The sequence below is a fragment of the Argentina anserina genome, chromosome 2 (assembly GCF_933775445.1).
Source record: "Argentina anserina chromosome 2, drPotAnse1.1, whole genome shotgun sequence".
In the NCBI taxonomy this organism is placed as follows: Eukaryota; Viridiplantae; Streptophyta; class Magnoliopsida; order Rosales; family Rosaceae; genus Argentina; species Argentina anserina.
This window is the reverse complement of record NC_065873.1, coordinates 15,983,009-15,999,781: the sequence shown is the minus strand read 5'-3', so window position 1 is coordinate 15,999,781 and position 16,773 is coordinate 15,983,009. Positions and strand designations below refer to the sequence as shown.

At 38.4% G+C, this 16,773-nt stretch overlaps 3 protein-coding genes, 1 long non-coding RNA gene and 1 pseudogene across 4 annotated transcripts; 2 read left to right on the top strand and 3 right to left on the bottom strand.

Annotated features, from left to right (window-relative positions):
• Window positions 1-313: 313 nt before the first annotated feature.
• Window positions 314-3,899, bottom strand: LOC126783114 (CMP-sialic acid transporter 2-like). Its single transcript, XM_050508517.1, has 15 exons — window positions 3,784-3,899; window positions 3,634-3,700; window positions 3,499-3,544; window positions 3,290-3,401; window positions 3,111-3,190; window positions 2,875-2,950; window positions 2,683-2,783; window positions 2,399-2,470; window positions 2,008-2,056; window positions 1,866-1,907; window positions 1,529-1,650; window positions 1,375-1,434; window positions 1,183-1,231; window positions 730-824; window positions 314-625 (listed from the first exon to the last, which is right to left on the bottom strand). Exons 1-15 carry the CDS (start codon window positions 3,808-3,810, stop codon window positions 577-579), a joined length of 1,047 nt encoding a protein of 348 aa, XP_050364474.1. The 5' UTR covers window positions 3,811-3,899; the 3' UTR covers window positions 314-576.
• Window positions 3,900-4,061: 162 nt separating this feature from the next.
• LOC126783491 (uncharacterized) lies at window positions 4,062-6,392 on the top strand. The gene is made up of 3 exons (XM_050508967.1): window positions 4,062-4,149; window positions 4,260-4,370; window positions 4,664-6,392. Exon 3 carries the CDS (start codon window positions 4,673-4,675, stop codon window positions 5,489-5,491), a length of 819 nt encoding a protein of 272 aa, XP_050364924.1. The 5' UTR covers window positions 4,062-4,149; window positions 4,260-4,370; window positions 4,664-4,672; the 3' UTR covers window positions 5,492-6,392.
• A 1,880-nt stretch (window positions 6,393-8,272) lies between these two features.
• LOC126783799 (uncharacterized) lies at window positions 8,273-9,287 on the top strand. The gene has a single exon (XM_050509334.1). The coding sequence runs from the start codon at window positions 8,354-8,356 to the stop codon at window positions 8,810-8,812; it is 459 nt and encodes a 152-aa protein (XP_050365291.1). The 5' UTR covers window positions 8,273-8,353; the 3' UTR covers window positions 8,813-9,287.
• A 2,616-nt stretch (window positions 9,288-11,903) lies between these two features.
• On the bottom strand, window positions 11,904-15,264 carry LOC126784048 (disease resistance protein At4g27190-like; annotated as a pseudogene).
• Window positions 15,265-15,307: 43 nt separating this feature from the next.
• Window positions 15,308-16,687, bottom strand: LOC126784977 (uncharacterized). The gene is made up of 2 exons (XR_007671012.1): window positions 16,567-16,687; window positions 15,308-15,598 (listed from the first exon to the last, which is right to left on the bottom strand). It is a non-coding gene; the product is annotated as an uncharacterized LOC126784977 (long non-coding RNA).
• Between the last annotated feature and the right edge of the window lie 86 nt (window positions 16,688-16,773).

The following is a 16,773-nucleotide window of genomic DNA, read 5'->3' as shown; positions in this document are numbered from 1 at the left end:
TAAAACTAATCGATGCTGGTTAAATGATGGATTCAAATTAACAGCACTTCAATAATAACTAGTGGTAAGAGACGTAAGAGTTTTTGAGCTACCAAGAGTGTTCTCCAATATTACTTCAATTGAACAGTCTAAACTCTAAAGAGAGTATCATAATAAAGTTTAGGCAGGTAACTTCCAAGCTAGAAAACTTGAGATAAAAACCAACTGCAGTGCAATTTATGTGTAGTGATGCTAAATTCCAAACCCAAACCAGGAGGTAATAAACTTGTTGAGGAAGAAAAACCAGTAAGTAATAAAAGAATTAGCGGATGTCTTATCCAAATGGAATGAATTGTTACATCAGAATCCACAACAGTTATCGAGTGCTTCTACAAAGATAAAAGTTTGGATCAAGTACTAGAAACTAGAACCTTAAACTCATATATTGATGGATTTTGCAGCACATATTACAGAAGTGTGTTTCTTGTCACCTAACCAGATGTAAAATATATCTATTGAAAATTTGAATGAAGACAAAACTCTTGGTAACATACGCCTTTACATGGACAGCAGAATTGGCCAGAGATGGTACCATTCCTATCTCACCTTCCCAATCGAGTGCAGATACACTGACACCGAGACAACACTGGAAATACGAGAATTGAATTAAACACAGACAACAATGAATATTTGAAATGGATGGCCGAATATAAATTAGTTGTAGATATTTCATGCAAGCAGAGAACTTACGTCGAGCCAAGGAAAAAGGCAAGGGACAGATGAAAGCCAAATAGGAATACAGAAACAACAGCTGTGAGCAGCATTGCTACCGAAGTAGAATACACCTGCAGATTATAACTAAATTAAATCCAAATCCTAAAAATGCCAGGAAGTTACAAATCTGTAATTTCAACAATTATAGTAGACAATATATTGACAACAAATGTAACTCTGGAAAACAGGAAACAATACTAGCAAAATTACAGGGGAAAAACATGTAGGAGAGCTTTCATACCGACTTAAAAAGAAAAATAAAATGCATAGAATAAACCACAGCACGGCAAATTCACATGAGTTGAATAAAACCAAACAGCGAATGTTATAACAGTTTTGCCAGGGAAAATTGTAGAACACTATTCAGACGCTTGTAAAAGTATAGTTGTGAGGGTTTCACTAGTAAAAATCGTGATTTCCTTCTCTTACCTTCACAATATTGTCAGCATACTTCATTACCATCGACACAGCAATGCCACTGCATAGAAAGCAAATATAAGAATCTTGATTAGCATAGTAACGAATTTTGAAACATACACCATTCAATATCAAAACCATTCATTTGTGTTACTCATGCCAAATAGAACATGCCTACAATATCTTGCAGCAAAGAAAATATACCTAAGTGCATGGTTGAGAATCATGAGAACAGTTATGAATGAGTATCCATGGAAGAATCCCCTGAATATTGAAGAAAGAGTTTAATATAATTGGAATTAGGCATAACTGTAAGCACAAAATGGCTTGATTATAAATAGAGAAGTGTTTTACATACTTGTTCACTACTGCATCAAAATCTTGAATCACTATTGCAGCAGCGTTGAAGATCATTCCAAACACGTACAACCAGAAGTTCTGCACATTTATATTTCTTGAAGGCCGCTTTTTAATTATTGCCTGCCAATATCATATGCATTAATAAACATAATAGATCGATTTTCTACAGCGGTCACAGAACTAACAACCATTCATTAAAAACGGTGAATACCCAAATTTCTAATTATGCACAACTTTTACCCCAAGTTTTGATCAAATCACGTATGCTGAGTGACGTGACCACGATAATGCTTTAAACATGAATTGATGAAGAGACTGTCTACATAAATATTCACCTCGGTGTATACTCCAGCAAAACCACTGAGAAGTGCCATGACCTGCAAATAAACAATTTAAGTCTCCATAATAAATTTTTCAAGCTCTAAAAGATTTCTTAATAAAAAAAGAAATTCAGAGTTTACAAGGCTGAAAACTCACAATGGCCATCACCCATCCTTGCAATGGAGTTTGAAGAACATGGTCAGAACTGCACAAACAACGCCATGAAACCAAAATAATCGAATTACGAGAAGCTGAAATTTATAAAACACAAACTAAAGGGTAGTCAACATGTCAATGCACTCTAGTCCCATATATAGCTAAGGCGCCAAAATTCTAATGACTTGAGTTGCTTATACACTTTTTCAATGCAATTGATGCGGTATTATCAAAATAGGGTAAACATTTTATAGCACTATGGATCAAGATTATTGAAAGGACCTGTAGACTCAAAATGCTGACTAACAAGTAAACAGTTTGTTGACAGACTACTCAACATAACTTTGATCAGACAATATGAAATAAAAAGAATGGTAGTGATCATTGATACCTTGGGTTCAGCTGTGCCGTAGTGCACCCTGCACATAGTATTACGAAAGCTGCCCACTGAATCTCACTTAACCTGCAATTCATAGAGTTAAAAACAAAGGTTCATGATGGTAGTTTGCTTATATCTGTGATGCAAGTACAGTAAGGCCACTTAGCTACGTCATATTTTCCTCTAAGGGGATCTTATGTAGAATTTTCCAGTAATGAACCTAGAACAATTAGCTCTGTGTAGGGAGTTATAACCTAAAATGGCAAAGAGAAACATAAAATGTAAAAGTGACTTACTTCCTCTTGAGTATAATTCTGTATAGGACCCCAGTGCTGATGATGTTCAGGTTCTTTAGTATTTGATAACCCGGGGCATCCACATATGCAAATATATAATACTGCCACATAATAATAAACGGTTAAAGCAATCACATTTCGGGAAGTATGAAGACCAACCTTATTGAAACAAACAGAAAACATACAACCAACCTGAAGCAAATTCTTGACTAGGTAAAGTGATGCAGGAATTGGGTATACAATAACTTCATCCAGTGTTGTACTCAACCTAATCAATAACACAGCTAACATAAATGGTCAAGACAAATTGTAACAAAATCGTGTACATTCTCGTCTATCATGTATCATTGCTGGATATTCAATACTTGTTGCAAATGACTAGTCTCTTATAACATGGTTGATAGCATTGTACATTTTAACAGACGGACCTGTTATCGTCAGTAACACCTTCATTATTCCAGATTCGTGCCAAAGCAGCAAGCGACAACAAACATTTCAAAGCCTCCACCTACTTCCCAAAACACAACCAAACCCATGTCACCTAAAAAATGACACTACTACATAACTTTAAAAGTATAATGCCAAACAAATCTCCCTCAGTCCTCACCGAAAAATTAGCAGTGGTAACACTATACTCATACTTGCCAGCTCGCTTCGACCACACAATCAGTATCGCTTGTGAACTTGTAAGAACAGTCAAAGCCAGAGTAACCATTGACCTATTGCAACAACAACAAACCCAAAATCACATCAAAACAACAACACTTCATTTCAATCAGAACCAAAATTCAATGCTTTAGTATAAAATTTCCCTACTTTCGCTTCCACTTCGGGTCGACTGGTCCCCCTCCCAAACTGGCCGCTACATAATTCACATGAACACCAAAATCCAACTCATCACATTACGATTTCAAAGTAATCAAAACTAAGAGCACAGAAAATCAAAGTTACCAATAGATAGCGGCTTTCCTCGTAAATTCTCAATGTCTTCACCGGCAGCTGAATTTCCATCATCATCCTACGAATATGATCAGATTGGAATCTAAAGCTCCAAACTTTGAGGTTAAATCAGGAAATTCGATTGAGTTGCGAAGTAAAAACCTGATCTTTGAGCTTCCTGTACTCCATTTTCACACTCACTCAGCTTTTCTGCCGCGAAAGCTTCAGTCTTTTCAGATCTTTAAGAAGCTTCAACCATTAACAGACCACACACTGAGCCACAAGCAGAAGAGAACCAAATGAAACGACACCGTTGGCGAGTTATATACGTCAAGTTGGGCCTATTGGGTCTTACACTAATATTAGCCCAGGCCCACTTTTACCTTCTCATTTTGCTATATACCACTAGCCACTCTATTCTCCAATCATTCTTTTCTGCTCTGAAACTGTTGTTGTTCTGGTTCTGCCTCCAAACTTTTAGTTCTTACTTGTGTTGGTTTGTTGTTTCCAACCATCCAGGCAGTAGAGGTAAGCTTTATTCTTGAAGTCTTTTGTATATTTTTGGAATTTGAGGATCGTGTCCCTATCTGATTTGTAATGGTTTCGATTTTTGATTTCTGATTCTGGTTTTGATTAAGATGGGCTTCTGAGGATTGGGAACTTGGCCATTTGAAGTCAGTGTTGGCACTACTGGGGAGGCTGAGCTTGATTTGTAGCCTGGTCTGGCATGGTACGCGGATGATTCATAGGTTAGTTGACAAGAGTATTTTGTTATTCTTCAACTTAATATTTTGTTGCATTGTGTAGTTGCTTTTATTTGCGGTTTGTATTACTTTTGATGCTATTGAAAAACTGAAGTTTCGAGTACCTTGATTTCTGATTTGTAGTTTCACCTTAATATAGATATAGACAAAAGAAAAGAGAGGATAGGAAAACTGGAACAAAAAAGAAGAAGTTGTTAAGAAATAACAGGATTTGTTGATGACGATGTAAAATGTAATGTATGACGATGTGTTGATGTTTGAATGAACTTGTCTATCAGGGTTTGAGAATGGTAATGGCAGGATCATTGTGGAAATCGTCGTGTTCATGCTCATATTCGTGTTCATTTGTTAGAGCATTAGGGTTTTCCAGAACAAGTAGTGGTGCAGCAGCTGTAATTCTTGATTCATCAACTCGATTTTCTCCATTCACCACCTTAAACATACGGAGAAAAAGTAGCTTAACCTGGTGGAGGTGGTCTCAACAGCAACCACAATTGCCAGAAGACAGGAAGAGCAATGCCATCTTTTTCATACGAAGCTCTAAATACGGAAGCAATAGTATTACCACTGATGGTGGAAAAGGATATCTGGAATCTACGGACCAAGAGTTGTTGAGCCAGTGTGAAATGGGCACTTTCAAGACGTCAGGGCCAGGAGGTCAGCACCGCAACAAGCGAGAGTCTGCAGTACGCCTCAAGCACCTCCCTACTGGTATTGTTGCACAGGCTTCTGAGGACCGATCACAGCACATGAATCGTGCCTCAGCATTGGCTCGCCTACGTACTCTTATAGCTCTCAAAGTCAGGAACCCTGTGGATCTCGAAGGTTATTCCCCTCCTCGTGAGCTTCTTCAAATTCTTCCCAAATCATCTTCCATTAGAACGTCAGATGTTGGTAATCAAATTGGACCCAACAATGCCAAGTTTGTTTTCGGAATGCAAGCTCTGTTGGACCTCCTTTATGCAGTTGATGGTTCTGTCTCAGAGGCAGCAAAGTATCTGGGGTTAAGCACAGGTGCTCTGTCTCGGTTAATACTCTCTGATGATTCTCTCCGACTGGTAGTCAATGAGCTTAGGGCTTCTAAGGACATGAAGCCTCTGAGGTAGAATTTATCAGATGTTGCAGCTTTGCTGAACCAGAGTATCATGGCATTTCAAAGCAAACGCAGATATCTTTAATTGTCAGATAAATGGTATATAGATTCAATACAGCGAGAAGAAAGTCTTTCCTTTAGTTGTAGCATCTAACACTAGCTTGTCTAGAGGATTTACAGTGCAGTAACCGAAATAGGCCACCATGTGAGAGAAAATGGGTTGCAGAATTCCTTATTATGCCCAATGATGTCAATCTGTGTGGTGATCTCTAGCATTCGACCATGGAGGTTGGGCGTGATAGTTGTCGCAGGCATAATTTAAGTACACGATATCCTCATCGTTTTGGAATGATTTCAGTATCGTTTAGAAAGCTATCACTGAAATTGAATAAGATCTGATTACCTCAATAGCTGTCTTCCGCAACTTGTTTCAGCTCCAAAAATCTATACTGCTGACCGTAGATGAATATTTGAGTCTTGTACAACCGTATACTTCCTTCGCTCACAACTAAATGACGTATTCCTCAAGCTTCAAGACTCTCAGGCAGGTACAAAAAGAATTTATATATAAGCAATATTTCTGGTACTACTACTGGTGGCAAATGGAGAAACCGCCGGGGAGGTTCTCCATTAATAGGTCACAGATGGGAAGATTTCCAAAGTACGAACCACTCACATAACCTTGTATGCATACTCGGTTTCATTGCATCAAAGATGATAAAACTCGTCACTAGTAACCGTCCCCAAGGCCTTTTTTGACGTCCAACTTTTTAACTGCAGCAGAAGCAGCACTTTGGCAGCTGCAGTAACAACTCCATTACTCCAGTTAGGGAAGAGCACCCTTTTCTTGAGAGATGATATGTAAGAAGAACAGAGTCGATCTAGTATGGAAGAATGACAAGTGTGTTTGATGCCACCCTTTTGGTTCCTTATAGTCAAATGATCTTTCCTATCGTGCAACTACAGTTTTCCTTTAGCCAAGTTCTCCAACAGGCCGACACGGTGTTCCTATCGTATATTACATGCATCAACTCACGAAAATGGTTATGAAACACGTTTGATAGTTGATACATCATTCCAATTTCTGATTTTGAGATCTCAATTGCGGAAAACGAAAGTATAAAACGAAATGATGCATAGCTACCATTCGAGTTTGCAAATGAGAACTTATTTTACATAATGTAATGCATTAGAATACACGTACTACCCATTTTAATTATTAGTCCACAAGGCTTTGAAGTTTGAAGTTTGCTGTCATCAGTGTCGTGAAGTTTGCAGGTTGTACTACTAGTCGTATATATCATATCATGGTGTAAGCATTATGATTTGTGGTTGATGGACAGCAATGCAAGCAATGTAGGAGAGGGAAGGTATGCAAATGATTAAGCTGCAGATCCAGACTTTACAACCGACAATTCAAAGGTGGACCCTGCAATCACACTCTGGCTCCTCTTCTCTTCTCTTCTCCCCACACGTTTTCTGGCCGATACGATAAGTTAAGACATTCTCGCGATATATATTATTGCTTTGCTTTGTGGTAGTTATGAAGGATTCGATGTGTATTATGTTTAATGATTGCGAGTCTTGGTAATCATTGGGTAAGCAACAATGCCAACAATCCCGTCCCAGCCGGAAATAACGGCCAAAACGAACGGCGCATCAACTAAATTATTTATTAATATATATATAAACAATTTATTTTCCCATAATTTATGATTTTCATTACCAAAATTCATTATACTGATACTGTTTATGTCTCTTAAGTATTATAGGCAAAGCCAACTTACCCAGATTACTCAACGTGCATGATTATTTGAACCAATTTAGCAAACTCAGCTCTATTAGTTGTCAGATGATGAGTCGAACCAACAAGAAAAACATTCGTATGAATCATGAAATAGCTTTGAAAATGAATAATTTCATTAGTTTAATGACCCATACAATTAAGTTATTCTTGATCAAGCGGAGTCAAAAAATTCACACTTGTTCTTTAATGAGTAGGTGCTTTACTATTCTCATATATATTATATATAATTTTTTACTTATTTTTGGTATAGTGAAAGAATTAGTTGAGAATTCACTACGTCTGGTTAAAGAAATTATAAAATTTATAAGACTTTTATAAATGATGAATCTTAAATTCATCAATCTGAAATTTACTAATTGCGAATTTTATTGTTTAATTATATTTATGTGAAATTTAAAGTTTGTAATAAATTAATAAAGTTTGAAATAAATTAAAGAGATAAATATAAAAAGAGTATTGTTTTGAAAGGAATTTGCAAATGACACCTATTTTGTGGGGAATTCAATTGAGGAATTTAAATAATGAATTTAATTTCCATATAAATATATAATTTTCAATCTATAATTGCTAAAGTAGAAAATTGTCTTTTGAAATTATAAAATCGTCACTTTTAATAATTTTTTTTCTCCATCCAAAATATTCATGGAAAACATTACTAATTGTGACTCTAGCTAAATTAAACCTGTACACCATATTAAGAAACACCCCCCTTATTCTAATTATCACTCAACCCCCCCCCCCCCCCCCCCCCCCCTAATTTCTAATTAGCACTCAAACCCCCTCAATTAAGAACCCTTATTCTAATTAGCACTTGACCCCCCAAATTAAGAACCATATGTTCTCGTGGATCCGAGAAAAGACCCCCCCCCCCCCATCACAGAAGAGAAATTGCTGTAAATCAATTCTGGAGAAGAAGACGAACGTGGACCCCACCACAGCCCCCACAACTTGGAATAAGAACAGCCTGTTATGGAGGAGCTCTGATCACAACCTCTCACATATACACCACCAAACCCCCCATTTCCCTCCTCCTTCATTCTCTTCTTCTTCTTCTTCTTCTTCTTCATCATGAGCTTTGTTCAGAGCCTCCAGAAGAGAATGCCAACAAGCCAGGGTGCCCTACCCGTCTCCCAGGGCTCAGGGCTAGACCAGGCCCCGGCTCTCCGGCGGAGGCTGTCCTCTCTCTCCCTCAAGCTCCAGCCAATCTCCTCGCCGGCCACCTCATGGGCCATGCAGCGGTCCAAGTCCGTCTCCGCCATGGGCGAGTACGCCGGCGGCTCCATTAAGAGATGGTGGGACTGGGGCTGGACCTGGGTTCTGTCCAGAAAACCCATCTTCGCTCAGGATCTGGAGATGAACGAGGAGGAGACCAAGATTCTCGGCTCCGACAACAGAGGCAGCTGGAGGCATGTCTTCTTCAAGGTCCGGTTTGAGCTAAGGAAGCTCATGAGCTCCAACAACGTCACCACTCTCCCGCAAACTTACAGGCCCTACGACTCGTTGAACTACCCCAAGAACAAGAAGTGAAGATCGGAATTGAAGGTTATATGTTCTATGTTCCTGTTCTTGTTACGCATCCAGAATGAAGAAGATTGATTATACGATTGTTATTAGATGATATCTTTTGTTGTTCTATTATGTGGGGGCTTGTTATATATAGAACTACTTGCTGCTTTCGTCGTTGCTCTTCGGTTCGGATCGTAATCCTCTTTTGGATTCTCTGCAATTTGTTTTGTCGGTGCGGATATTGGGGATCCGGAATTTACGAGTTCCGTCGTCGGCGCCGGTGATGAACCAACCGAATGGGAATTGCAGGGTTTTGCTGGTGCTTGTTATCATATTCTTAATTAGATAGCATTTCATTCATTAGTAAATACCGACTTTATCATGATTGTTATTATGTTTATTTTTTTAATTAAAGGCAATTACTTTGCAGACAGCTCCATTAATTTGTATTAATATTATGTGCTAGTTTTTTTAGTATTATGGAATATTCATGAGCTAGCTGTTCTTTCATTCTTCATCGAGATCTTGCTTTCATTCCACATTTCTGAATATAAATACATAATCTAATTGTGGTGATAGATCTAAGGTGAATGATACCTTGCGACTGAAGTTAACTTACTTTTTTCAAATCATTTTCGTGAAACCTCAAAAATGTCATGTTTCTCCATAAGTATTCGAGTTTACAATTTGTATCACGCTGTTTAGTTTTGAGGCTGTATTATTTATGTACATACGTGTCATTCGTCTCCTATATCTCAAATATATATCAATAATTCTCAAGTAAAAAAGAAGAAGAAGAAGAAAAAAAAACCATAAAAACATAGACAAGGCCAAGATCATTGCAGTTGAGTTTGGCATTTCAGTGTAGAAATTTGGATTGTTGGTGTCTCTCGGTGATATCTGCCTAACATTGCCACCATAACAAATAGCATCATATATGAACAAGTGAACAACTTTCTATAGACAAAGACAACCCCATGAAAGTTCAATTCCCCGATTCTCTGTTCACAATCTCCTTCAACTCGTCCCAAAATTTAGCAATTGTGGGGTTGACATGTCATGTGTAACTAAAGGTTTCCAGAACAAAATAATTGAAGGTCTTCTCATTCGTTTTCACCTGAACTGAACTAAGTAGAAAGTGTCGGTTGTGTATAATTGGAGGGGATGATTCTGCGTCCATACACAAGATGATAGAAAGGGCAAGGAGATTACATAAGTGATTTGTTTTAGAGGTTTGTGAGTTTGACCAAGCATGGAAAGCACATGGATCCCATGATTTTGCACCGACTAAATAGTTGAAGAGAACAAACTTATTTGATAGTCAATTATGCTCTGATCGAGCTGCCAAATGCCAATCATGGAGTTTTCTCTTCCTTAATTTACTATTAGTTCTATTACTGTGAGGGATTGCAGGACGGACATGGTAAGCAATATATGTATATTGTTGATCTATTGAAACTTGTCTCGGATGACCACATTCAAAAGATTCTATGAACCATGATTATAAAATATTTTTTTATCTTTCCGGTGACCGGAAGAGGTTTCCGGCGCACAATAAACGCATATTTTCAGTTTATTACCAGACATTTGATTGCTTGCGAGGTTGAATGTCCAATCTCATTATGATAATTTGAATTCTTGAACTTTTATGATTTTATTACATAGAGGAAGTCATTCATACTTAACGTTTTTTTATTTCGAAATTTTAGTACCTCAAATTTAAAAAAGATCAAAACGATACAGCCAATGCCACATCATTTAATTTGGGAGTTGGGACTATAAACTTTACTGTAGTCTCAAATTTGAGACTATCCCATTGTCATTCATGCATATGACAATGAGATTTGGTTCTTCATTTCCAGATCGCCAATCTAAAGATATTTGCCTCTAGAAAAAACTAAGGATATTTGGCAGACCCTCAAGTGTCAAAGATTTTAGATGAGGAAATTGTTATTATCCTCTGCTTCTTCACCCTCTTCTGCTGCTATTAGTTATTCCATCTCGTAGCAGCTCCCGATTGAAAGTACTTCGAGGTTCACAGGAGTTCAGGTGGCCATGGAAGACGAGCACGCTCCTCTTAAACTCTCACATCTCCAGACCTTTAATAATGTAAGATGCTGAAAGAATTTGAAATCCATGATCTAAATGTTTGTTGGTTGTTTTCCATGAAATGTTTATTTATTTCATGAAAGTATATAACTTTGTGTAGTGTAGCGGTTCACTTCATTCGTTCCTTTCACAAATATGGCAATCAGGCCAAAGTTTTCATTTTTACATTCTATATAAACACCGTCAGTGATACGGTAATACTATGAACATATCCAAAAGCTTGAAACTCCACGGCCCAGTTTATAACTTATGTGAACTAGAAGCTTAAGGCGAGAGTGAGCAGAACTCAGTAAAAGGAGGTAAAGATGGCGCTTACAGCGAGGTGGGATGGTTATTAGATCAAAGATGATTCAGCATGTAAAGAATACAAAATGGTAAAGACTTTGGTCCCAGCATATATAACTAATAACTTGATCATAATATACAGGTTGTGATTGTCAGTTTCACTACTTTCATCATCTATATGCAAGTAAGATATAGGGTGAAATTCATTTGTGCCAATGCAGTTATCGTTACTCAGTTACTAGCTGCTTTCAGTCTCGAAATCTTTGATTCTGGTAACGTAAACCTTGTGACAGTGTTGCCACTCTCTCGCACATAACAATCTCTTGACAAGAAGTCACTTACTGATATCAAACTTACACGTCCTACTACACAAACTTACACGCCCTGGCGACCGGGAAAATAGGTTGTTCACCTAATTGCAGTCCCTGCATATTTTTGGTTGCCAATCCACACTACTGATCAATTACTAGCTAATTTCAGACGATAGTACATTGTAAATAAAGCTAATAAATTCATTCTTTAAATGAAATAAAAGTTGATAAACAATAAGAAATATATATCATCTTACCAGTTACTGTAAACAAATATGTCGCACCTTTTTTTCGTTTTTTTAAATCATTTTCAGTAAATTAACTCTTTTTTTTTTGTTTTTAATCACACAACTTAATTGGTAGGCATAAGTCTTGAGCAATTGTTGGTAGGCACCAGATTCTGAATTTATAACTCTTTGGTGGAAGTGTGGAACCAATGAAATGAAACTAACCAGATTCATTGCTGGACGTGCTGATATGCAAATGTATCCTAATCTGAAAAATAAGACACATGCGACTTTTAATTAGTGAGATTCCATTGATAAGGCACCAAAAGTAGTAAAAATTACAAACGATAGTAACTGAACAAATGTAGTGCAATTACGAACCTGTTGGGGATCTAAAAGTTCAAATCAGGCTTTTCTGGCCTGCTCATTTTAAGCTCTCTATAAGTACTGTCATCATCATCAGATGAATATAACGTAAATGTGTTTATATGCATTTTTGATCTCCTTGAGGTAATAAGCGATCCTAGAGAGAATTTCTTCATTGCAGGGCAGTGATCAATAGTTATTTCTTCCATGAATGGCCAATCTAAAGCATATTTGCCTCAAGAAAAACTTACAAGATTTGGTAGATCCTCAAGTGTCAACTTTCCGAGTTGAGGGAACATGTTATCCTCTGCTTCTTTAACCTCTTCTGCTGATACCATTTCTTCCTATTTGTTGCACTTTGTGATATACAGATCATTGAGGTTTACAAGACTTCTGGCTATGGAAGAAGAGCACACTTGTCTCAAACTGCCACATCCAATGACAGGCATATATTTTAGATGCTGAAAAACTTTGAAATCCATGACATGATTGCTTATGTGTAGCATTGCTTGATCAGGTTGGTAAATATCTGAAGGTGTTTCCCTTGATCCTTCATTAGCCCTCGATATCCTTTTTTCAAAAATCTTTTGTAGCAAAGAACAGTTGCGCACAAGTAATATCTCCAATTTCTGCAATCTATTTTGCATATATGTTGACAAATCTCCTTCAGTCTCTTTACACTAGCTAGTGATATAAGTGAGGTCGAGACAGGAAAGACTACAGGAGTAGTTTCAGTACACGTCAAGTCTACGAGATATTCCAGAGCATGACATGGACCCGAAGATCCTTCAAGTTTGCACCGCACTCTGTATCTATCACATTGAAAGGATGGAACAAACTATCCTCTCCCAAGTCTAGAAAATGGCATGTCTTCAGCAACACAGAGAACCCCAGAAGAGACCATTCTGCGCCAAGATCTTCAAATATCAACACGTTGTCCTGCAGATAAATTGCAGGATAAAGGCGATCCAATCTAGTGTCGGTATCCCCTATAGAGAGCCTAAATCATTTAAGCTTAACAAGTAGTGCATGCTTTCTGCAACAGCTTCAACAGTCGAGGGGAATGCGCTTTCTACGCTAGTCAACATAGCCTACATAGGCAACTGCAGTAGCTCCGACCAGAGTCGAGCAATCCGGGCATGACTCCGGTTCCTGACACTACCCCACAAATGGAATTCTTCTAGTTTGGATAAACTTGACATGACACCTCGACAGATGCTTCTAAGTTGATAACATCTGGTCAAATCTAACAACATTAGATTGCACAAGTCTTTAAACTCTTCAGGTACACGTTCTATGGAAGATCTAGCCAGGCGGAGTATTGTGAGTGTCCGTAGCACCCCAATCATACCAATTGCTGTCAATCTAAGTCCTAATCCCCTTAGACATAGTATTTGAACGTTTGTCATAGGTTGCGGAAGTGATTCTAATGATGTTCGTAATCCGAATACAGCACCATCACGTTCAATATGATCTGAGATGTCTAAGACCCTAAGATCTTCCACTCCCTTCACTGCGTCTAGGCTCACTTCTTCGTAAAAGCGCTTGTTTGTGCTTGAAACCACAAAAGCTCATGAGTTCTTTTGTTGGTTATCAGTGAAGTACAAATATGTGACCGGGGCCAATTCTCCAATGCCACTCCTTGTCTTACAAGAAATTTGCCATCAGAACTCCCAGAAGAGGCCATCTCTAAGCCTACGGCACGCACCGTGTCATGCATTCTTACACACAATTCTTTTTCACTGTGCAACAATAAATAGCAACTTCTGAGTGTGTCAACCAAGGCTTCTACACGATCCCTTGCTCCTTCAACTGAATCAATTCCATGAAAGACCCCAAGGCCGAATCCATGGGCCATTAGCTCCTCAACGGGTGTATCAGTGCTTTCTCCAAATATGCAACAAAGGAGAAATAAGGATTTGGCCTCCTCTCTTTCCAGAAAGTCGAAACTCAACCTAATTGGCTGATACACATTCTTCTTCATTCCTTCAATATCTCCCCTGAAAGGCTCCTGTAACAGTCCAAGTGCATCTTTCCAGAAAGCTTTCTTTTTCCGTCGTAGTGCACTTCCCAGAGTTGAAATTGCAACTGGTAACCCACCACATTCCTTCAGTACCTGTTCTGCCATCGGCGTCATCTTCAATGTAAGCTCCAGCCATCTTCTTAAACAGACTCCATGCATCTTCTCTGGGCAAAACACCAATCGGAAATGTCTTCCTACTTTCTTCCATATCACTTAATATATCTTGGTTCCGTGATGTTATTTTACAACTTTTTACATCACTGGGAATCCCTATTTCCAGCAGATCCAGCGTTTCCCAAACATTATCTAGTACAACCAGAACACCCTTAGTAACAGATAATCTTTCGTGTAGCTTAGCTGCTCTTGCTTCTCGACCTTGTTCTTCAAGTTTCAGGCCCAGAAATTCAGCAATATCAGATTGAATCTTACTTATATCAGGTTTGTCATTGACAACTGCCTTTGTATACTCCTTAAATAGACCCCCCCCCCCCCCCATTTTTTGCTCTGGTAACAACTTCACCCACCATTGTTGTCTTGCCTCCTCCGCCCATGACGCATATGACAATCAGATTGGCATCATTCCCTTTCAGAGCTTCCATCACATCCTCAATGGTTGATCTTCTTGATTCAAAGCTCACAATTTTGGATGTCTCCGAGGAACTGCTCCCTTCATGCAAGTTGGCTACAATTGCATTAGAGTCCTCAGAAGTCAGAACGCTGTGTGGGTTGAACTCCGAGCTCTGGGGGAGAAGCAGCGCAGGCTACAGCGTCGAATTCTTATCGAGAGGATATCGACATCTGGAGCCATCTTCTTCGCTTTCTACTCGAGGAATGCCGGATCTTCAAATTGGGGAACCAGCCAGACGTTCGCTTTGCTACTTTCTCCTTTACAAATCACTTCTCCTTGTCTTGTATAGTCTGATCCACTCGGGCGGACCAGAGCTCAACTTCGGGAAGAATAGTCTCTGAATTCCTCTTTGCTGCATCAATTTGTAATCTCACGCCGTCTCTTTCGGCATTCAGCGCCTCAATTTGACTATCGAGATGAGCAACGTTACTCTCATAATGAATCAGATAACCACACTGTCGTAGAACCGGTGCCACAGTGTACTCTGCTAGTTTTCCAAGAACTGAAGAAACAACAGCTCCCATTTTTTTGTTTTAAACGACCAAAGGTCAGAAGGACAAGGAAGGATTTGTTTTTGTTTTGAGTAATGAACTGAGGAAGCATGCACAATCAAGGTAAGCAATAACAAACTTGACAAGGAAACAACGTACGGAAATAAGACATAACTCGATCAACAGAATACGCAAGGCGAAGAAAGAATGAAAGAAAGCCAACCAGGAAAGGAAAGTATTGGACGTACTCGAGATGAACTGAACTGATTTGCAAGGTGGTACCTTAATTTCTATCTCCTTTGAATTGTTTGATGCTCACAGAAGAGAAATGCAGAGAACTTTTGAGCCTTGAAAGTCAACAGAGAGACTAGAGCAAAAGAGAAATGATTAACAGAGAGTATAATCTGGATCTTAAATTTAAATCTTTTACAGGAAACAATACAAAAGGGTTTAGTATTGGCTTTTCACAGTTAACTACGTTTTAGTATTTGTTAAGCCTTAAATAAACTAAGGATAATCAGTTTGGTACTCCCTCAAATTTGGCTGACATGCACACCCAATGGTCATCACAATCAAATGAATTAAAATACATATGGAAAGTAAACGATTGAAGAGGGTTTTTTTATTTTTCGACAAGCAACGATTGAAGAGGTTGAGGTATCTGCATCCAAGATCAAGTTGATTTTAACTAGTTTATTATAACAGGCAAGTTGACAGACACAACCTCTACAGTCCCTGTATATCAGTTCTATTCCAAGAAGCTGTCATGCATGTGCAGCCGGTTATATAACTGAATTTTATAAATACATCAGGCAAGAAAATAATGAATCTAAGCCAGGAAAGAAAATAAGCAAAAGGATTTTACAACGAAGTATGAATTTGCCTCTCAAATGCATATAGGGTCTCTCATGTCTCATGCTCAAATTCTTAAAACAGAATCCCAAACTACATCCGAAACTCACAAGCTCTCAACTTCACAACCTAAATAATTATCACTCTTTTGTTATGAGAGTTATGATTCATATCTCAACAAATTCTAGAGAGAAATCTTAAATTAGTCGCAAGCTCTCATCCATACACTTAAACAACTAGCACATTTTCTTTTCTTTTTGTCTTTTTTGCTTTCGTTTGTGTTTTCAAGTACCATTATACCAAAGTGATCACTATTCAAACCTGAAGTTCAATATTTACGGTCACCCAAGGAGGAACCAAGAGTATCCCAATTAACCTTCAAGTGACACATCGATCAATTCATAGGTTACGCTCACCACACAATTCTCACAACATGCAAAGTTGCAAACGATAATAATGTACAACGTAAATGCAATCGCATACCTGTTGGGGATCTACAGAATTGACATCAGCCTTATGTCCTACTGCTAAGCTTCCTCTGAAGAACACCATCGCCGCCCCCAGACTATTAGTGCCACTTCCAATCTTCCATGGGTATGCAAAGGGATCCTGATCAGAATATCTTCAATTTTGGGTACTTCTTTCACGGTGACCAATTCACCTTCTGTTTTGACCATTTCTTCCACCCTG